General features: G+C 37.7%; 1 protein-coding gene and 1 long non-coding RNA gene across 3 annotated transcripts in view; one reads left to right on the top strand and one right to left on the bottom strand.

The window, feature by feature from the left end:
* The window catches only part of METAP2 (methionyl aminopeptidase 2), a 30,622-nt gene extending 8,970 nt beyond the window's left edge, over positions 1-21,652 (bottom strand). The window contains exons 1-6 of one of the 2 annotated variants that reach the window (XM_022562372.3): positions 21,333-21,652; positions 19,460-19,564; positions 15,554-15,619; positions 11,717-11,819; positions 1,981-2,142; positions 1,042-1,223 (exon numbers count right to left, since the gene is read on the bottom strand). In XM_022562372.3, coding sequence (XP_022418080.1) covers positions 1,042-1,223; positions 1,981-2,142; positions 11,717-11,819; positions 15,554-15,619; positions 19,460-19,564; positions 21,333-21,483 — 769 coding nt within the window. In that variant the 5' untranslated portion in view covers positions 21,484-21,652. Of the gene's footprint in view, positions 1-1,041; positions 1,224-1,980; positions 2,143-11,716; positions 11,820-15,553; positions 15,620-19,459; positions 19,568-21,332 lie in introns of both variants that reach the window. The other variant, XM_022562371.3, reaches the window with a different exon arrangement.
* Positions 20,719-22,705, top strand: part of LOC149748058 (uncharacterized) — a 43,982-nt gene continuing 41,995 nt past the window's right edge. The window contains exon 1 of the long non-coding RNA XR_016395028.1: positions 20,719-21,579. This is a non-coding gene — a long non-coding RNA (uncharacterized LOC149748058). The remainder of the gene's footprint in view (positions 21,580-22,705) is intronic.

Below are 22,705 nucleotides of genomic sequence, written 5' to 3'. Positions count from 1 at the left end.
AATGATCTACTTTATAGTATCTACTCTATTAATTAACCTTGCTAGTTAACAGAAACATAAAATGATGGGCTCAGGGGCTTTCCTGGTGGCGCAGTGGTTGAGAGTCCGCCTGCCGATGCAGGGGACACAGGTTCGTGCCCCAGTCCGGGAAGATCCCACATGCCGCGGAGCAGCTAGGCCCGTGAGCCACGGCCGCTGAGCCTGCGCATCCAGAGCCTGTGCTCCACAACAGGAGAGGCACAACAGTGAGAGGCCCGCGTACCGCAAATAAAAAAAAAAAAAAAAAAAAAAAATGATGGGCTCAAATGAAGGCAGCACATCAAGTACCCAGACGGCAATCATAATCAAAGGGAAAAAAAGTGTAAATAAGTTATACAAAGGTTTTGAAATGAAAAAATTAATTCCAGGGTTGGTATATACTACTTCAAGACAGCACCAATTCAATATTCACCCAGGCAGTTATAAAAAATATATAAACAGAAACAAATCAAAGTGAGAAAAGCCTGGGGAACTAAGGAACAGCACGGTGGGCAGAGAAAATGTATAGGTCCACAGGACACTAACCATCAGACTAGCTTCTCCAATTTAGTAAAACCTCAGGTAAGTATTTAAACCTAAGCTTTGCTTTCTCACCTGTTAAGGGAAAGTAAAAGGTACTTACCTAACAGGGTTTGGGAGAGAATATAGAAAAGTTAACAATTATATATAAAGGTTGGTAAACTCAAAGGTTCTAAGTAAATACTTTTTGTTGTTATATGAATAAAAAATGTCTACAACAATGAACTGAATGAGACGTAAGATTCTATTTTTCATGCCTTGATACAATAGGTAATAAACCTCAATTACCCAACAGTTTTCACTGTACTCCACTAAGTAGGATGCTTTAAAGTAAATCTCAAAATCTACCTCAACATAGCTCTACTGAAAAGTGAGGCATCAAGAAGAAAACGTGAGAGTTCAGTATCTACAGCCCCACCCAACAGGGACAAGACTAGAGTTTTCAGGAGGAGGGTGGAGTGGGAATTATTTCTAACAACTCACCACTTATATGTGTTCCAAAGTCTATCTTACAGATGTCATCATACTGTAATACTGTTGTGTCACCAGCATTGGGAGTATAATGGGCAGCACAGTTATTCAGAGAACACCCAGTAGGAAATGCCAGGCCTGCATTTAATCCATTCTCTTTTATTAACTTCCGTGAACAGTCTTCCAACTTTTCACTTAAAAAAAAAAAAGGAATTTGTTTACTTTTATGTTCCTACCCGTATATACCTTACAGTTCATCAACTCCAAAAAGTTTACTAAAACTCTTAAATTACTTTCTGGGAGTGATCTGAGCACTTTCTGCATGTGACTAAATAACAGTCCTTTGACGTTATGAACACAGTAGTTCATCTCTAAAAAATAAAGAGAATTTAATTCCACTAGAAATCTGGAGAAACAGAAAAACACGATCCACTTTCAACTTGATTTACCCGGAAATAAGACTCTTGACTTAGACTAATTTAAATGCTGATTACGTTTTATTTTCTCAATGCTGCATGTTTTGAATATTCTTGGGATCAGAGTATTAAGTTGCCCTATAGCTTATTATTTCTCAAGGGGAAAGCCAGAGAAATAATTACTTTTATTGATTTCTTCATTGCATTATAAATGTTTTGTGTCCCAGAATTTTAATTTAATACGATTTACTGGATAGCAAAGTAACAGATTTCCAAACAGAAAATAAGAATCAGTAATGTGTACATTTGTACACATAAGAGTACATGAGTACAAAATAGGGTGAATGAAGTTGCAAATGTCCTCTTATGGTTTCCTCATTACATCGACACTACAAAAATTTAGAAGGTATTTCTAGAACCTTCACTTAAAGTTTTTTGGCAAAGCATTATATAATGAAAGCCATACGTTGCAATTGGAGAGTTAGCTCTAAACAATTTTTTTTATCATGTTCTTACAAAAACATATCCCTTTTACCAGATTTCTATCATTGTCATCCCAGGCTTGATCCAGCTCATGACATATTTTCTAACTTGTCGATGTGCTTCTGCAGCTTCTCGAAAATCGTTCCAAATCTCTTCACTAGCTTGATCTAATGCTTTCTTTTCTTCACTTGTAGTTCTCCAAGCAGCTGTTCGCCTTTATAGTATGCATAGTATAGCATTAGTCATTTAATAAACAGCAAAATAAGCATAACAGCTGAGAGATAAAAATACACTAAGATATTTTGGACAAAAAAATTACATACTCAGTTTCTTTTATTAAAAGTCGGCAAAGTTTCTGAAATACAAGTACCCACACAGGTACAACCAAACCTAATCAAGTTAAACCTTTTGTAAGACTCTTAGAAAAAAAACAATCCTCAAGTGAGATTTTATTCACAGTCAGAGGGACCAATAGCCTACACCACATAAAATAACACAAAAGTAGAGAACCAGAAAAATCAGAAAAGAGTCCTAGAAACAAAGCAGAGGGGAGGAAAAAAAGTCATCCTTCCCCTTGAGGTAATATAAATTTTAAGGATGCACCAAATATTAACATTTAACTTCACCAACAGGGCAAGTACTAATTCCAAAGACTTGACCTGGCAACCTGCATATACCTTTCTCAAAACATAAAATATTATGTGCTTTCGCAGGATTTTTCTAGTTGTATATATATTAGAGGTAATCTTCCTTGAAGGAGATGGCTCATATTCTAAAACTGCCAAGGATAACAAAGATTTTTATATTCAGTATTTGCAAATGAGAAGATCTACTAAGTCCCTTTTTAAGCAGTACATTTCAAAAATAATAACTGCTTCAAGTGAAAATCTTTTTTGAAGTTATAGCTTTCACAGATTCTTAAGCAATACTGAATACAGAATTCACAAGTCAGTGATCACGGAAGTATAAATTACACTTAGTATAAAAGTGATGCCTTCAAGAAATAACTCTCATTTGCCTCAAAGCCAGTGGTCAGCAAACTACAGCCTGCAGGCAAATCCAGCCTGGCACTTGTTTTGTAAATAAAATTTTTTTGCAACAGGACTTCCCTGGTGGCACAGTGGTTAAGAATCCACCTGCCAGGCTTCCCTGGTGGCGCAGTGGTTAAGAATCCACCTGCCAATGCAGGGGACTCAGGCTCGAGCCCTGGTCCGGGAAGATCCCACATGCTGCAGAGCAACTTTAGCCTGTGCGCCACAACTACTGAGCCTGCGCTCTAGAGCCCACGAGCCACAACTACTGAAGCTCGCGTGCCTACAGCCCGTGCTCTGCAACAGGAGAAGCCACCGCAATGAGAAGCCTGCACACTGCAAGGAAGAGTAACCCCTGCTTGCCACAACCAGAGAAAGCCCACACACAGCAACGAAGACCCAACACAGCCAAAAATAAATAAAATAAAATAAATTAATTAATTAAACAAAAAAAGAATCCGCCTGCCAATGCAGGGGACAGGGGTTCAATCCCTGGTCCAGGAAGATCCCACATGCTGTGCAGCAGCTAAGCCCGTGAGCCACATCTACTGAGCCCACATGCCACAACTACTGAAGCCTGCACACCTAGAGCCCATGCTCCGCAACAAGAGAAGCCACCGCAATAAGAAGCCCGTGCACCGCAACAAAAACTAGCCCCCACTCGTTGCAACCTGATAAAGCCTGTGCGCAGCAACAAAAACCCAATGCAACCAAAAATAAATAAACAAAAATAAAACTAAAAAATAAAAGTAAAAAAAACATTTTTTTGCAACATAGCTATGCACATTCATCTATATACCATCTATACCTACTTTCATGCTACAACAGCAGAAGTGAATTAACATTCAAGACCTGAAATATTTACAATATGACCCTCTATAAAAAAGAGTTTACCCAACTGCTTTAAACTACAGCCCCCTAAGTTAATGCCCCAAAATGCTTTCAGAGTTTCTCTGTGTGTCAGCATCAAGTTCATCATTATTACTTCTTACTGCAGCAGCTACCTGTGCCAACATCTACTTCCTCTGATTTGCTACAAAGGCCCAAAGGAGCTGTCCTATGTGAAATTGAGGGTATTTAAGAGTCACAGAGACTTCTATAGCTTATTTACTGTTTGGAAATATATTTTGGATCTATCTACTGCTGTTATTAGAAAACTGAAATATTATCAGTTTAAGGTCAATTTTAAACCCCTTACATACTTAAATGTGTTATCAATTACTTTTATAGGAATAGTAAAAACTAAGAGGCAACTTGTAATCAAAGTATTCAAACAAACACCCTCAGAGCAGAAAATAACAGGATAAAATCCTTTAAAAAGTATATTCTAGGGCTTCCCTGGTGGCGCAGTGGTTGAGAGTCCGCCTGCCGACGCAGGGGACACGGGTTCGTGCCCCGGTCCGGGAAGATCCCACATGCCGCGGAGCGGCTGGGCCCGTGAGCCATGGCCGCTGAGCCTGCGTGTCCGGAGCCTGTGCTCCGCGACGGGAGAGGCCACAACAGTGAGAGGCCCACATACAGAAAAAAAGAAAGAAAGAAAAAAAAAAAAAAGTATATTCTGAAGATGTGACTCAACCTTTTTCAGCTGCAGTACACTTATAGTTGCTCACTCCATGCTCGGACAGACAAGCCACAATCTCCTGACCTCTAGTTGTAACTCTAGCCCTGTCTCTCCCAAAAGTCCAAAAATCTTTCCTGAAAACCAGGAATCCAAACATTCTAAGAATAAATCATCTTAGGCACAAGAGTACTAGCTTTATTCTCAGATCAATCTTTAAGCAAAATAAACCACAATTCTTCATCTTTTACATGGTCCATAATCCTGGCACATATACCTACAGCCACACTGACAGTAAAGTCTGAAAGCACCTTCTGCTTCAAAAGCCAAAGATTTCTGTGGAAAGTAAAAATACCAGCTAATATTTACTCTAGGGTAGTAAGATAAAAGACTATGTCCACAGGGAACTGATGGATATTATGCATGTAGGGATGTGAAAAGGGAATTGGTCATTATCAATTCCCATTTCTTCTCCTCAGTCTAAACCTTAAGATTCTTCAAATCGACTTCTTATAGGTTAAAACATAAGTGTAGGGCTTCCCTGGTGGCACAGTGGTTGGGAGTCAGCCTGCCGATGCAGGGTACATGGGTTCGTGCCCCGGTCCGGGAAGATCCCACATGCCGCAGAGCAGCTAGACCCATGAGCCATGGCTGCTGGGCCTGCGCGTCCGGAGCCTCTGCTCCGCACCGGGAGAGGCCACAACAGTGCAAGGCCCGCGAACCCAAAAAAAAAAAAAAAAAAAAAACCATAAGTGTAATTAAATTTCAAATGCTATTTGACATTTTAGAATCAGAACATAATAAAGATCCCCAATAGTGAAATCAATAGATCTCATGACTATCTTACACTCCTGAAGGTTGAATGGCTCTTTTTTTTTTTTTGGCCTCAGGGTGGCATGTGGGATCTTAGTTCCCTGACCAGGGATCGAATCCACACCCCTTGCAGTGGAAGCAGGGAGTCTTAACCATTGGACTGCCAGGAAAGTCCCTGGCTAACTCTTAGAAGCAGTGGATTCTTCAAAAGATTATGGAATGTTCTGCATTGTTAGTAAAGAACTATCAATCAATTGAATTAAATAAATTCTTTTGCTAAGTCTTGAGTTCAAGTTGAAAATCATTAGTGATATTCGAGAGCTTACTGCCAGGGTCTTTAATTATAATGACAGGCCCAAATGAAAGAGAAAGATTTTGAAGGAGTCTTCCCTTTACCTAAATTTGAATTTTTGACAGTCTATTTAACAAAAATTTATAAATAAGATGAAAAAAATCATTCTAAGTCATACCAATTATTCCAAAAGGCAGTTAGTTCTGAGAGTCAGGTGAGGTATGTTTTAAAAAAAAATTATGTCTGTAAAACAAAACTATCAAAACAACTGCTTGAAAGAGAATCTTTTTAGGAAGTGTTTACAGAATATATAGGGACTTCCCTGGTGGTCCAGTGGTTAAGAATCCACCTGCCAACGCAAGGAACATGGGTTCGATCCCTGGTCAGGGAACTAAGATCCCACATGCTGTGGGGCAACTAAGCGCACACGCTATACTAGAGTGCCCACGCGCCGCAATGAAGAGCCTGCACGCCACAATGAAAGATCCCATGTGCCACAACTAAGACCCAACGCAGCCAAAAGTAAATAAATAAATGTTTTAAAATAATAATAATATAGAGTATGTAAATTCTTTGCACCTCTTTGATATTTCTGAGTCTTTTTAATATTTCATCTTTACTGGTGGATGTATTAAAAGCAGGAAAATATAAGTAAAATCAAAAGATACAAAGGTATCTATTAATTTCTAATAGTCATAAATGTTTCTGAACTCACTGCACAGATAACTTAAAAGTGATTATAAGTGCATTCCTAAAGCACTATATGACACATTTACAAAAACCATTTAAAATGCATACCTATTAAAAAAATACATATTTTTAGCCCAGAAATAATTAAGAATGATGCAGATATGACACCAATTCCTTCCTCTGGAAACTGGTATTTAAAGAGAAAAAAAAGGGAACTCCCTGGCGGTCCAGGGGTTAGGACTCTGGGCTCTCACTGCCAAAGGCCTGGGTCCAATCCCTGATTGGGGAACTAAGATCCCACAAGCCACGAAGCACAGCCCAAAAAAGAAAAAAAGAGAGAGAGAGAGAAAGCATGTTTAACTGCCTATAAGAAAAAATTATAGTTGATCCCCAGCTGGTAAAGGAAAATTCTTCTTATAGAATAATGTCAGCAAATAAATGTAGAAGGCATGACAGAATTAGAAATTCACCATTATTAAGTCCTCACAAAATAACTGATAAAGCAAGGATCATCAATGGATATTAAAATATTTAAGTGAAAGGTTGTTAAAAAAAGGATTTTCCAACAGTACCAAAGTATCCCACAGATTACCTGGAAACTGCAAAAAGAACAAAGTACCTTTAAAAAAGAAACAGCTGGCTGTCACCACATTAACCAAGTGATCAAATACAGTAAAATAGTAGACAGTAAACAGTGGTTTTAAATCACAGGCAGAATTAAGGAAATTTTTACTTTCTTCTTTTTGCTTATCTGTGTTTCCTAACTGTCCTATAATGAACATGTATTGCTTGTAAAATTAACAAGTATCTCAAAAAATTGCCTACTGAATTCAGAAATATATATCAAGAATTTCAAAATAATTCTTTGTTCTATTTCTAGAGATCTAGAAAAAAGGAAAAATCAGATCCAATTAACATACCAAGATGTTCATCACAGAAATTTTTCTAGTGGCAAAAAATTGAAAACAGTACTAATGTTCAAAAATAGGGTAATAGCTAATAAAGTTATGCTAGATACAGAACAGAACAGCATTACAGCTATTAAAATTGGTTTCAAAAAATTTTAATGACACAGGAAATGCACACAGAATGTTAAATTTTTTTAAAGAGCAACAACCATCCTAGTAAAAACTGATTAAAAAAAATCATGGATTTCCACACGTAAGGAAGATGTTCCTAAGGAATGAGATATTTACATTCTCAAAATAATTTCCCACAAATTACTAATTACAAGAGGAAAAACAATAATGATATAATAGAGAAACTGGTTAATACCTTATCCAAGTGAAAGAAATTGACATCATGTGCCTTAATATTTGACAACCCTGAAAAGGACACAATATCTACTTATCTAGTAACCCACCCCAAAATGCACAACCTACTCTCAAATACTTCAGAAAAACAGTATGTGTACAGATTCACCAATATAACATTTTTCCACATTTGCCTTCTATCCTTCTATCCTCCAAGGAGAAAATGGAGTGTTATTTGTATATTATACATAAGTGTCATATTCCATTGAGATTAAGAACGATAAAGCAAATGTGACAAAATGTTAAAGATACTCTGAGAAAGGTATGCAGGAGTTCTGTGTACTAGTCTCACAGAATGGAATTACTTCTGTTAAGTATGAAATTACTTCAAAATAAAAAGTTAACATAATGCACTCAACCTGGGTGGCAGTTACACAGGTAAGTTCTATGTAATAATTCATGTAATTTTCAATCAAGGAAGGCAAGATACAAAACTATATTTAATACTTTACCAAATCCGTAAGAATATTGATTGTAATCTATTTGCAAGTAGTCAAAACTGATTATATGAATCTCAAAAAAATTGAGATTTATTAAAGAACAAACATAACAACAGTATCTTAATTTCTTTTGTATTTCTCCAGGACAGCACACAACGTTGCTTTCAATATTTAAGAAAAGTATTATCCCAAGAGATATTATAATATATAATTAATATCTTCCTGTATTATTTCAAAAATGGAACTTATTCCACCTATACAATGTTCAGTTTGCATTAGAAAATGATAGCAAAAAGGAAAACGTAGTTTCTAAGATTTACAAAATCTCAATTATTTTTTCTTGTATTAAACATTACTTCAAGTGTTCCACCATATTCATGTTGTTAAAAATATTAACAATGGGGCTTCCCTGGTGGCACAGTGATTGAGAGTCCGCCTGCCGATGCAGGGGACACGGGTTCGTGCCCCGGTCCGGGAGGATCCCACATGCCGCGGAGCAGCTGGGCCCGTGGGCCATGGCTGCTGAGCCTGCACGTCCGGAGCCTGTGCTCCGCAACAGGAGAGGCCACAACAGTGAGAGGCCCGCGTACCGCAAAAAAAAAAAAAAAGTTAAAAAAATATATATATTAACAATGTGTTAACAAGTATAGGAAATCTATGGCTTTCTTCCCCTTTAGCAATAAGAAAACGGAAATGGAAATGGGAATAAAAATACCTCGTTCACATCAGTAACAAAACAATAGAACACTTAAGAACAAACTTAACAAAAAAGGGACAGGACCTACATTTTTAAAAAAAATCAGAATAAGGTGGAAAATATACGACGACAATGGAGAAGTCAATGTGATACAACTGTCAGTTTTCTGAAACATACATAAATATGATGTGACTCCAATAAGAAAGGCATTTTTCTGTGGGTATGTGCATTAAAACTAAAAATATGACCAAAAGTAGCTGAGAAAAATAAAAAAAGAACTGTTTGGTTGGGTTGTGTGGCAGAGAAGAAACAACTGATTTATCAAACTATCAAAATAAACAGTATTAGTATAGAAATAGACAAATAGATGAGTGGAACAGAATAATACAGAAATTGGTTCCATTATATAAGGTAACAGAGTTCCATTATATAAGAATAGTATATGGCAAAAGTGGTCATTCAATTAAATAGAATGAACTACTTAAGAAACAATTCTAGCACAACTAGCTATCCATTTGAAAGAAAGTAAAATTAGCACCCCCAACCTTAGACAAAAAATTCTAGACCAATTAAAGATGTAATAAAACAAAAAATAAGAGTTTGAGAAAACAGAAGAGACTGCTAGGAACCCAGAAGTACAAAATATGAATATATACTGTTATATAAAATCTTTAAATGTCCATCAACAGACAAATGGATAAAGAAGATGTGGTACATATATACAACAGAATATTACTCAGCCATAGAAAGGAACGAAATTCGCTCATTTGTAGAGACATGAATGGACCTAGAGACTGTCATACAGAGTGAAGTAAGTCAGAAAAACAAATATTGTATATTAACACATATATGTGGAATCTAGAAAAATGGTACAGATGAACCGGTTTGCAGGGCAGAAACAGAGACACAGATGTAGAGAACAAATGTATGGACACCAAGGGGGGAAAGTGGCAGGTGGGGGTGGGATGAATTGGGATATTGGGATTGACATGTATACACTAATATGTATAAATAGATAACTAACAAGAACCTGCTATATAGCACAGGGAACTCTACTTCACTTCGCTGTACAGCAGAAACTAACACAACATTGTAAAACAACTATACCCCAATAAAAAATAAAAGTATAATCTTTAAACTTCTGCAAGAGCAAAAGAATAAAGCCAATAATCAAAAGATGCTCAAAGATCACTAGCAATCTGGGAATCATAAAGTATTAATATATTCTTTGATTCAGCAATCCCACTCCTGGAGAACTATCACATAATAAAACTGCCAGCACATAAGGAGATATATATGTGTATTTCCAGACACATATATGTATTTATACATATATATGTATATACTTAAGAGAGATCTTTATTGCAAATGCTTTATAACAGCAAAAAAACCAAATGGAGGCAAAGTGAATGCTCATCAATTACAAAATGGTGGAATAAAGTACGGTATATTCATGCCACAGATTATGAGGCCATTCAAAAGAATAACAGAGCTATTCTGATTAACTTAGAGGGACTTCCAAGATGCAGCCCTGATGAGAAAGGCATGGAGGAGGAAAGTGTGCCTACGATTCTGTTTTTGTCAACAAATAATGACCAAAACACTCTCCTTACACAAACAGAGATAGATGTACACATACATGAGCATAAAACATATGGAAGGCTACCTGCTAGGTGGTTACATGGGTCGGGAAGGAAGAGGAAACAAGCAAAAAAAAAAAAGATTATATTAAAAAATAAGTGTCATCACATCATATGTACTATGAAAATTTATGTAATTAATATAAAACTGCATGTTTGTGACACTTTAAAAATAAATGTTTTAAGACAGGGATAGTGACTGATGTATTCAAATTCAAACAAAAGATGCCCATGCCATAAAATATAACATCATGTTCCTTTCTAAGTTTAAAGAAAAACAACGATGTCTTTACAGGTCAAAGAAACAGTGCTACAGTAGAAGCTTTCTTAACCAACTATTGCAACCACTGGATTAACCAATGCTCCTGATCCCTCTGTAAACCATACAGACCAATGCCCACTGTAGTCTGAATACTAGTGGCTAGGTTCCTGTTTTGAATAATAATAATAATAGCAGCTAACACTTACCTAATGCTTAGTATGTGTCTATCACTCTTCTAAATGCTTTACATATATTATTCCTCACAACAACCCTATGAAGAGCTCATTTTATGGATGAGGAAATGAAAGCACAGACATGATAAATTACTTGCCCAAGTCACAAAGCTAATAAGTGTTAGAACTGGGATTCAAATGCAGAGAGTTAGGTCCCAGCTTCCAGGCTCTTAACTAGTCTACATAATGCCACTTCAAGTGTCTGCTAACCAAATAAAATGCATTCTTTCAGAACACTTCCAAGAATCAGGTTATCTGTGCCCAAACCTGTGTAAGTCATCTGTACTTGTTATTGTAATTATGTAGTTTAATTATACATTACATAAAAAGAACTGTTTCTATGAAAACTAAATTGACTACTCAGAGGAGTTTCAATAAAGGCAAGTCGTCAAAAAATACTTCTGTCAAATGGAACTGTAAATGATTTCAGGAAAAAAAACAACGTAGGTATAGGCATCAGCCGCAGATTACTTAGTTCTTACTGTTCACAGAAACTCAAAATGGAACAGACCAGACAATGCATTATGGATTCAGCCCATGGAGAAGAAAAAAAAGTGGAGTTCAATGCAATCCATGCTCAAAGATCAAGAATGATGAAAAACAAATGTTTGTTTTAAGTTAACTTTTATCAATAAAGATTAACCAACTACTGGTCCCAATCATTTTGGATAAGAGGGCTTCTACTGTATCTTCTCTGCAACAAGTTCATAAGCTTTTTTATTAAGGTAGTGGAGCAAAGTCCTAAGAAAAATCAAATCTGCTTTATTGCTAAACTACAACTTTCAAAAGTCAAACTGGAAGTTATTTTATGATCCTTACCCATCTTGTGTGGGTGGGTACTCGCATTCTTGTCCTTTGGGAAATACACCATTAGGATACAGGTCACATATTGGAACTGAGGGAGGGTCTGTTTGAACTTTTGCTGTGAGATACAAATAAAGCATTAACTTCTGTAGTTAAAAACAAAATTAAGCAGTTAGCATTAGTTTTTCTCAGTTCCTAATTGTTATTATATGTCCTGACTTTAAGGAACCTCCCTGGTATCAATTTACAGTTAAAAACAGAAGATATTTCACAATAGCCACCTCCTGATTTATAATTAATTACTTGGGAATAAAAATATTCAACTCCTCAGAACTCCATTATGTATTTAAACAGTATATGCCTTGGCACAAAGAACACTTCTAATGTTTTTGTCTTCATTTACTATACTGGAAATGGAATAGCATACAGAGGCTGGCTTTCGCAAATAAAAATCAAAGAAGCAACAAGAAAATAAAAAAGAAATCCTATAGCGATAAAGTAAAAATATAAAGCTATTATGTTTAATAAAATAGGTAAAAAACTTATGCCAAGGATATATTATGTATAAAAGTTAGTATACATAGTATGTATATTATGTATACATACATACTTAGTATGTTAGTATGTATACATACCCCAGGGCTAAAAGACTTTAGGTAGCCATATACAAATTTCCAGATACTTGAAAAAAGTTACAGTACTTAGCATATGTTTTAAGGACACATTATTTCCCAAACTACATTCTAAGACACCAGTGTTCCAAAATGCTTTTTAAAAATATTTAGAGATGTGTCTTCTAAAAATCCGTTTAAATGCGTAAGAACTAGTTCTTATATAGTTCTTATTCTACAAAGAACTTTCTTTTAGTAACAAGTGCTGTATCCAAGGAATGTCAGGAAGTTACATAAGACTTAATTTATGCAATAATATATGACTTTCAATGTATACCTGCAGCATGTAACAACTACTGAGTTGAAGTGTGTGGTTTTCTTTTGATTTTAACCAGTCTTACGGGTTTTTATCTGAAATTTTAACACATATTTTAGATTTTTTTGTTCTGCAATGGGAAATAAAAGGATGCATATAAAGAAAAATTTGACAATTTACTGAGCCAAATCATTTATCTACAGAACCATTTTTTGGTTCCCTCTTTTAATCTGAATATTCAATATTTCACAAACACCCACCGTTTTCCTCTTTTTTATGTAATGCTTAGAAGTGTTCTACGGACAAATAAACTTGGAGAATGCTGTTTTAGGTTCCTCCGAAGAGGGAACGTTTAGAATTTGAAATCAAAAATGACCTTAGAGGTCATCTAATTTAGTTTCACACTCAAATCCAGGAATCCTCTAACACCCCTGACGGATGGCACTAAGTGCCTGACAGCGGAGGCAATCACTATTCCCAAGCTAAAATACATTCACTTGGGGAGAACTGTAACTGTTAGAAAGCTCTTCCAACACTAATTCCCTGTTACTTTCATCTGTTAGTTCTACTTAACTCTTCGCAGTTAAAAAAAATTTACTTTTCATTTCTACTGCTTCCTTCCTCTCTATGATGAGAAACCACTTTAAGGGATGCGGTTCTTAACACTTTCACTCATATTCATCAACCTTGTCAGTGATCCTTTTAAGTTGGTACTAGAATTGACTTCTATTAAATAGTTCAAATAAGGTACAATTAATATAATACACTGTTGATTCTAAAAATCCTACTGCTACTGAAAGGTTAAGATTCCTAGCTTTTTGGTTCACACTGTATAAGCACTCAAAATCCTTAGGATTCTATCACCTTATACTAACTTTATATATGCTTATTTAAATTTCAGCTTGTTAATATTAGCCTATTGTCTCAGTTTTCTTTTGAAATCTTGATTTCTGTCAACCAAAGTATTATCATCCTCAGCTTTATATTTCATCTACAAATCTAATAAAGATGCCTTTTATATTGTCCACAAATTATTAAGACAAAATAGTTAAAGGACTCAAGAAGTTCATTAGAGAAAAATAAAGAATTTGTCATTGAAATAAGTTGAAGCCTAGCCTTTACCACTTATTAGCTGTGACTTGGACAAATGCCTAAATGTGCCAAGCCTCAGTTTCCTCATCTACAAAATGAGGAACTAGATGAAATCTTGGATAACCTTTGAAACTTATAACGTACTATGTCCAAGTTATTATCTAAAATTATGAATAATTATAAATATCTGTATTGCAGTTATTGTTAACTATCACTTACAATTCTCTCACTTTATAGATGAGGAAAATGAGGGCAGTAAACTGCCCCTGATTACAGTATTTGGCTTATTTCATAAGTGATTTATGACAGCCTACACAAATAAGAGACATTCAAAGCAAATCAGAGAGCAAAAATCAAAACACAGAAAGAACCTAAAATAGAACCTGAAATAAGGCCGATACAAAACCAGATTTGGCTCTAAATCCTCTAGTAGCCAATATCAAAAAAAAAAAAAGGCTAGGTTATTTGCATAGTTCATGGTGCTTCTGCAATAAAACACATTAACTACTCAGGAAAAGCACAATTATTCTTGATACTAAGACCAGACAAAAAAGGGTCTCTCAAGACTGCTCATAAAGAAATATAATGAACAGTAAGTTCAACAACATCCTCAGAGGAGGCACAACAAAGGCTGATGGCATCATAATAAAACATCTGTCAGTGGAAGAATTCTACCAAGGGCAAATACAAAGCAGCCTCTTAATGCTCCTCCCTGCTTATCTACCTTCATTAGGAAGCAATTTTAGAGTATTTGGAGAAATAGATCTTTCTCAAGCCAATCTCGGGTAATACGTCTCACAAGCACACTATGAACAATTTTTGAATGGAAGGAACAAGACATCATAATACCTGGAGATTCCTGGAATGCAAGTAATCTGTGCTCATTAAATACAGATTATGCTAGGGGCAGAACTGACATCCTGAGTAGAAGGATCTAACCAGGATAGATGCCTGACTAGAAAGAAGGCTATTCCATCTCCACCTAGAGACATATCAGGGGAATGGCTGGCAGAGCCAATAGCTTTCTTAAAAAATAATTTAAGTGTTTCAACCCAGAGATAAAAATGAAAGTCAAACCCTCAATATTCTCATTCATAAAATTTCAGCCTAAAGATTTTAAAGGAAGGTTTAGCCAGACACTCAATGGTCCCCAATAACCAAAGGGCATCCAAGATTAGAACTTGTTCTGATTCTCAACCCAAACTTTATTCCCCTTAGTCTATATACAGTCTCCTTAGTCTATACTATACAGTCTCCCCTTAGTCTCCCTAAGAGCTTCAGGTCTATGAAGGTGTTTGGTTATATCGTTTATAGAAATAAAATACAAGTAGGATCATATATTAAGTGAATCTGAAATACTACAATACATGTTATTAATAAAAATTCACCATACACACAAATTTTAAATAATGGGACTCCTCATTAAATATTCGCCAAGAATCTCGTAATATCAAAACTGGCAGGTGAACTGCAAACTATGTTTATCCTATTACCACTTGGTGGCATTACTTTAGTCATCACTGACAAAACTATTTGAATTATTCAAAATTTAAATTATAAAGTTTTTAGGAACTCATCCCTAACATGCAGTAAAATACAACAAATTTATTATTAACATCCCCTGGCTGAATACAGCTAAAGAAAATAACAAGACTGTTAAACCAAAGTACTTGCCAAATAGCTGTGAGTTTCACTAAATTCTACCTCCATTAAGCCTACATTTATTTCCCTAACATATACCAGGATCTTAAGCAACTTCAAATCTACTCTTCAAACCTGCTGGTTAATAAACCACTTCTAATTTGGCAAGTAGGATTAACTAAAGACACTAACGTCCTCTCTTCTTCTTCTTCTTTTTCTTCTTCTTTCCAGTTGCTCCATCTCCATCACCATCTCCATCTAAGAAAAGACATGTCAAGTTCACTTAAGCCTTATAAGCAGAGGGACGAAACAAGCACAAGCAGACAAGTACACACACACACAGTGCATCTTAAATAGCATACGACAAAGCTGACCCAATACTCTTAGAATTTTGTATATTGTTAGCTTTAAGTATCAGAATTTGACTTGTGCAATCAAAAGCACTAGTAAACTTTACTTTGACTTACTCTACTAAAAGAATTAAGATATTTTTGAGAATAAAACATGTATTAAATAACATCTTTTTTTTAAAGCAAAGAAAAATAAGTAGTGTTACTGAAATACCTGTAATAATGACTATATGACTTCATCTGAAATAATAATAGTTTATATATGCTTTGCAGTTAAACACCTGTATTTCATGACCTCATGTGATCCTAAAGCAACCCTATGAGGTAACAAGGAATGTTTAAGGGACATGCCCAAGATAATCCTAACAGATAAATAGCAAAATTGAACCAAGAATATCACCTGATTCCTAATCCAGTGAGAGGTAAATGGGGTCTCATATTTTAAAATATCTTTTCCTGGGGCTTCCCTGGTGGCCCAGTGGTAAAGAATCCGCCTTCCGGTGCAGGGGACGCAGGTTCGATCCCTGGTTGGGGAACTAAGATCCCACATGCCGCGGGACAACTAAACCCGTGTGCCACAACGAGAGAAGCCCACACGCTGCAACGAAGGGCCCATGCGCCACAATGAAAGATCCTGCATGCCTCAAAGAAAGAAGATTCCGTGTGCCGCAACTAAGACCAGTCACAGCCAATATAAATAAATAAATAAATAAATAAATAAAGTTATCTTTTCCTGCATAGTTATTAGAGAAAAAGAGTTCTCCTTCTTTCTGGATCAAATTGTATACAAAAAAATTTCTACTTCTCCTAGGTTCATAGTTTTCAGATTTTCAAAAGAACCTGATGACCAAAAATAAGAACTATTTAAAAAAAACAGCTGGCTAAAGAACATACAAAATAGCCATGATCTGCCTGTCGGTTTTCATAACAACTTTGCTTGAAGCTCAATGACCATACACTTAAACTTTGAGAAAAAATAAAGAATACGATTATGACCAAGATTAAACAGTGAGTTAAAATATTTTAAATAAAGGTATCAAAAATAGACCTAAGTGTCTGAATTTCTAAAAATGTTGCTCAATAAATTTCAACAATCATTTCTGAAGTATGCTAATCTACTCACAAATAACTAAAATAACTAAGAGCAAATAACTAGGATATTCACTAAGCTTATTTTGGTAATCATTTTATGATGTATCTAAGTCAAATCATTATGCTGTATACGTTAAACTCACACAGAACTGTATGCCAGTTATATCTCAATAAAACCGGAAGGAAACAAATAATGAATGAATAAACAAACGAAAGACGGGAAAAAAACTGCTCAAAAGCTCCCTCAATGAATCGTCTTATAATGAGGCCAGTTTGCACTGTTCACTACACTTTGTCCTGCCCCAAAATGGTCTCTTTTGTTTGGTTTTAAGTCCCATTCCTTCCAATGAGCTTTCCATCAGCATTCAGCCCACAATTCCACCTCCAAATTTCAATAAATTTTATTGCAGATACCAGTATATCTTTCCAACTCTATATTTTGTCTCTCCACAATAATCAGTTTTCCTTTAGAAAAAAGATATTGAAATATTAGCTTTCCATCCTCTCAAAGACTTCTCACAACAGTTTATTTTATTTTTTTTTTGCGGTACGCGGGCCTCTCACTGTTGTGGCCTCTCCCGTTGCGGAGCACAGGCTGCGGATGCACAGGCTCAGCGGCCATGGCTCACGGGCCCAGCCGCTCCGCGGCATGTGGGATCTTCCCGGATTGGGGCACAAACCCGTGTCCCCTGCATCGGCAGGCGGACTCTCAACCACTGCGCCACCAGGGAAGCCCACAACAGTTTAATAGTACTGGTTGATCCTGATTATCAAAATGAATTAGGAAAACAATGAACCCAAACTGGAGAAAACTAAATTCCTAAATATTTGAAATTCCTAAAAATCTTCTTTAGTACACTGAAGATTTCCATTCTGACAAGCAAAATTTCCTCTTTCAATGTCAAGAGATTCATATAACTTTGCAGAGGTGTAATGAAACAAGGCAGGCACTGTCTTCAAATTAGCACTGTGATTGATATTCTACACACAGTGGGTCAACAGCAACCTATTATATTACCTTGAATTTACAAATACCTTTCTTGTTAAGAGTTCAAAATATGTTATAATCTGAAGCATAAACCAAGGCAGAATGGACAAGAGATTTGCTTAAGGAAAAGGAAAAGCTAACTATTCCCTTGAATCTGAAACCAAGCAGGACCCTGTAGGGCCTTCTCAGGGACAGACCCCAAGTCTCCCACCTCTTTTGTAAAAAAGCTTTAGACTCTTAAGCTTTCCCTGAGTTCCAAAGAGCAAGTTTAATCAGAGACATGAGAAAAATGCAAAAACAAAGGAAAACAATCAAACAAGACTAAATAATAATAGTTTGGCCATTAAAAACAAAGGACCTTTAGTTTCTCCTCAAGGGCTACAGACAATATCTTGAACCACATCCTTGAGTTGGTTTGCAGATACTAACCCCCCAAACCAGGTGGAAAAAGTTAGCTGTATGCTGACCACCAGCACACATACTCTAGATCAGCTGAAACCAGAAAACTATAACTGAGATTCCCAAAAAGTCACCCTGTTACTGCACAGCCAACCAATCAGAAGAATGTCCACAAGCTGATCAGGCACCTGGCAACCCTCACCTCTAATGTTGCCTTTAAAAACCCTTCAGGTCTCTTGGGCGTGAGCTGCCTATTCTCCTTGCTTGGCATTTTGCAATAAACGCTGTTCTTTCCTTTGCCGCAACCTGGTGTCCGGGTTTGGTAACAATTCTTGGCACTTTTTTCCACTAAATTTGACTGTAAGCTCCTTGAAGGCAGAGAATTTATCCTTCTAAAGGAAAAACAACTGCTCTGCATTATCCTAACATGATAAAGTACAGCACGTATTTGTTGCTAAGGACTGGAAGGCATAAGCCCAAGCTGGCAGTTCTTGAGGCAGAACAGTAGATCATAGCATAGATAATTAAGAATGGGGAAGCCCTATCTCCTCTTCTGCCAAAAGAGGCTGTAGAATAAAAATAGTTCTCCTAACTAATCACTCCCTCCACTGTCTTACTGATAGCATCAATTCCTACAATTCCAAGAGTTGTTGTCTTTAAAGAAATCTTTGGCAAAAGCTCCAAAATACCACAAGGATCTGGGGTCAGGAAATTCATAATAGATTTGAGGAGCACTCCAACATGCTCCTTTGACAATAAAGAGAAGTACCTTTGATAGAGTAAAAGGAATAGACTTGGAATCAGGTGCTAGGTTTGAAACTCTGGCTCTGTTATTCTACACAAACTAGCTGTGTCACATTGGGCAAATCATATAACTATCATTTCCTGTTTGCTTGGTTTTTGTGAGGGTAAAATGAGAATGCATGAAAGTATCCTAAGATAGTGCCTAGTACATATTAGCTGTTCAATAAAAGTTAGTTAAATAAACAGGCATTCAATTTTATCTTATTAATACCCACTACTCGGCCTTTTGTTAAGTACATTTTTAAAGTTGACATCTGTGTTATTTGAGCATTTAACATATCCAACTTTTAAAAGAGTTGCTAATAACTAAATACATTTTCCTTTTCATCTGTGACATTGAGGCTTTAACATCAGTTAAGTAAAACATCAGAGAATATTGGACTATATGGACAAATAAGCAACTTTGGTTAAAGAATGTCATATTTTCTTGCTTTCCTAACCACAAAAATCAAATTAACCATTTACCTTCATCGTCATCAACTCTTTCTTTCTCTTCCAATGCTTGTCTTTCCAACTGTCTTGCTACCTCATCAACCGAGGCTCCTGATTCTTTATCAGGTTCCTGTTGCTCTGCTGATCAAATATAATAACATAAATCAAATCTAATAAAGATCTTTCCACTAAAATATGTTCTAAGGATTCTAAAAAACATGTTAAGTCTTCCTGATAAGCGTTCATAAAACAAAAGCAGAACATTACTTGAAGCAGAATAAAATTTATTTAACGAAAGAAAAATATTCCATATCTAAGTGGTACTGCCCGTTCAACAAAATACACATTACACATTCTCTGTGCTAGGAGTTAAACTGTAAGTTGTTCCCTACCCTTAAGTAGTTTTAACTTTTTTAAAGTATTTAACAATTAGACTACAACAAATAATTTATTAACCAAGCAAGGACTTGAGATGGGCCATAAATGCTGAAGGCCTTAGTAAGAGGATTTCTATGGGGCCCTGGGGGCTTCCGGGGTTCAGGAAGAAAGAAATTGTCAAGCCGGGCTGGGTAAAATAAAAATAAGTAGGAAAAGACATTCCATTACTAAAAAACAAACTTCTCCAACAGCTAAGCACAAGAGCAGGCCCTGCTGTAGAAGTGATAAGAATGTAGCTATATGAGTAATATGTATGCGTAAAAAGAGGTAGTATTACCATGTAGCACATAATGAAGTGACATGCCGGCTATGCAGAGAATTCATCCTGAGAGATGGAACTGTTAAAGATATATTAGGGTCAGTCTGCTAAACACCTTAAAAGGACAAACTGAAGAGTCTGGATTTCATCTGAAAGCCAGGAACTGCCACCAGACTATATCCTGGGATTCAATTTTGCTCTGGAAGCATCCTAGCCCCTACAGCTCTCCCTCTTCAACTCCCATCTAATCAAAACTTCAAAAGGATACAGGTTAACCCTCTCTAACCTCTCTCAACTCCACTTTATCACTTCTGGCTTCTCCACTGTCCTCTCACTCTTTCTGTGGCTGATTTTAACAGTACAAATAACTCTTCCTAAAACCAAGGTCTTGATGCAACAAAAACACTGACTTCTCACAATCAAACAATTAAGTTTCTAACTCATAATATAATCCAACTGAAAACTTTCAGCTGTTTTCCTTGCCTTACCAGTAGATTTAGAAAAGCTCCATTCGGACCCACAGAATATCCTACCCAGACTGCCTACAAGCGGCATCATAATCCAGGCCTAAAAGCCCAAAAGCTTGACGATACTGTGGGATTAGGCAGGTGAAGAGTCGCACCACCACACATCCTGCTATTACTACTCAGTAACAAGAGCGCGTGGGCATTCACACACATACACACCCACCCCAAAACGGCTGCGCGCCACACAAATCTCTCCGTAAACTGGGATGGTGGGGGGAGGTGCTGCTGAGGCGCTAAGACTCGGTTACTCCACCCCCAACCCTCGACGAAAATATGTCCCACGTTGCTCCAGCAAGGAGGCGGCAGTATGGGTCAGAACCAGATTTTTGAGGAGGAGGCCAATCCGCGAGGAAGGTGAGAGGGCTGGGCCCTGGGCACGGTTTCAGGTCCGTCGCACCGTCTGCGTGGGAGCTAAGCGCCAGCAATGCAGGGGCTCCGGCCCAACGACCCCACAGAAGCTGAGGCACCCTCTTCTCCACCCCTCCCCCACCAGGTCCCTAATACCACGCGAGGAGCCGCCTCTCCCCGGGCCTGGAAATCTGCAGCTCGGCCCGGACACACGTTTAGTCCTGGGAATCAGTCCAGGATTCTAAGTCCCTAGTCCCTGTCAGTCCCGCCGGGCCTGAGTCGAGCCGTTCGGCCATCCCGGCGGGGACTGGGAAGACATAAAAACTCCCTTTACCTGTGGCAGCTCCTTTACTCTTCTTCTTCTTCCGTCTTTTTTTCTTGGCCGCCTCCTCAGCCGTAGAGGCAGCTCCCTCCTCCCTGTCGTCTGGATCCAGGTCGCCATTCAGGTGGCTCCCGCAGGACGCTGCCTCCTCCACACCCGCCATGTTGCCCGAGAGAGCGCGAGGAACTAAGACAGGGCGGCGAAGGCCCGCTCCTTCTTCACCCACCTACACCAGCGACGCCGGAAGCTGCTCTCGATGGTAGGGGCGCGGGGAATGCTGGGACGGTGGAGGACTCGACTGTGAGGATTGCGCGTGGAGCTGGGCCGGGCTCGTCTCAGGCGGGCGTGGCCGAGGAGGTCTGGAAAACCGCGCGAAATCTGACCACACCCTCGTCCCGCGCCTCGGGTAAACCTGCCTGCTAGGGTCAGGTTGAATTCCCGTTCCTGCCCTGTGGACAGGCGCTGCCCGCGCGCGGGAGAGGGGCCTCTCGAGTGGAACTTGAAAGTTTTATATTCGTGGTTTTATACAGCGCACCGGAAGCGAGGAGAAGGGCGAAAAAATGCCTTCACGTGTACACACTTCTTTTTTATGACTCAAAAGGACTGCGTTTTTATTCACAATTACAGCTCACGGTGAGGCTATCCAAACACTTAAGGAGATGTACCTACAAAGGGGCCTGACTGAAGAGGCAGTCAGAGGATAAGAGATCAGGAGGCGTCTATTATTAGAGAAGCCAAGGAAAGACAGCGTCTCCAGGAGGAGGGAGTGATCAACTGCGTTGAGTGCTAAGAGGTCAAGTAAGAGGATGAAAAATGCCGGATGTATATATTATAGTGACATGGAAACCACTGGTGACCTTAGCAAGAGCTATTTAGGTAGAGAGATGGAAGCCAGATTAGAGAGTTGAGGAACGAGAGGAAATAGAGAATCTCTTCATCTTTCAAGTTTCAGCTTAAATGCCACTCCCTCAGAGAATCCTTCCTCAACAATCTATATCAGGCCCTGCTCATACAACCACGCATTGAATTCTTAACTTTTTTTCATGGCAATTTGTAATTAATTTATTTGTGTGATTATTTGTTTTATGTGTGTCTCTCCAACTACCTTGAGCTCCATGAAGACAGGAACCTCGCCTGTTTTGTACTCTTATCCCCAGCACCTACCTTTAACCTAAAGCATTGTAGGAGCCCAGTAAATACTCATTGTATAAATAGCACTTAAGAAGTGCCAAGTACTTTACATTCATTATCTCATTTAATCAACTTTTGAGTTGGGGAAATTAGACCTAGAGAGTTTTAGTCACTTGCACCAGGTCATACAGGAAGTAAATAGCAGAGTTAGAATCCAAACCCAAGTAATGAGGTGCCAGAAATTTAGTAATTCT

This window comes from Delphinapterus leucas, chromosome 11, assembly GCF_059928025.1.
Source record: "Delphinapterus leucas isolate spDelLeu-1000000601 "Yukka" chromosome 11, BTC_Dleu_Yukka2, whole genome shotgun sequence".
Lineage (NCBI taxonomy): Eukaryota > Metazoa > Chordata > Mammalia > Artiodactyla > Monodontidae > Delphinapterus > Delphinapterus leucas.
Note: the sequence above shows the minus strand (reverse complement) of the source record. Positions and strands in the feature narration are given on the sequence as shown.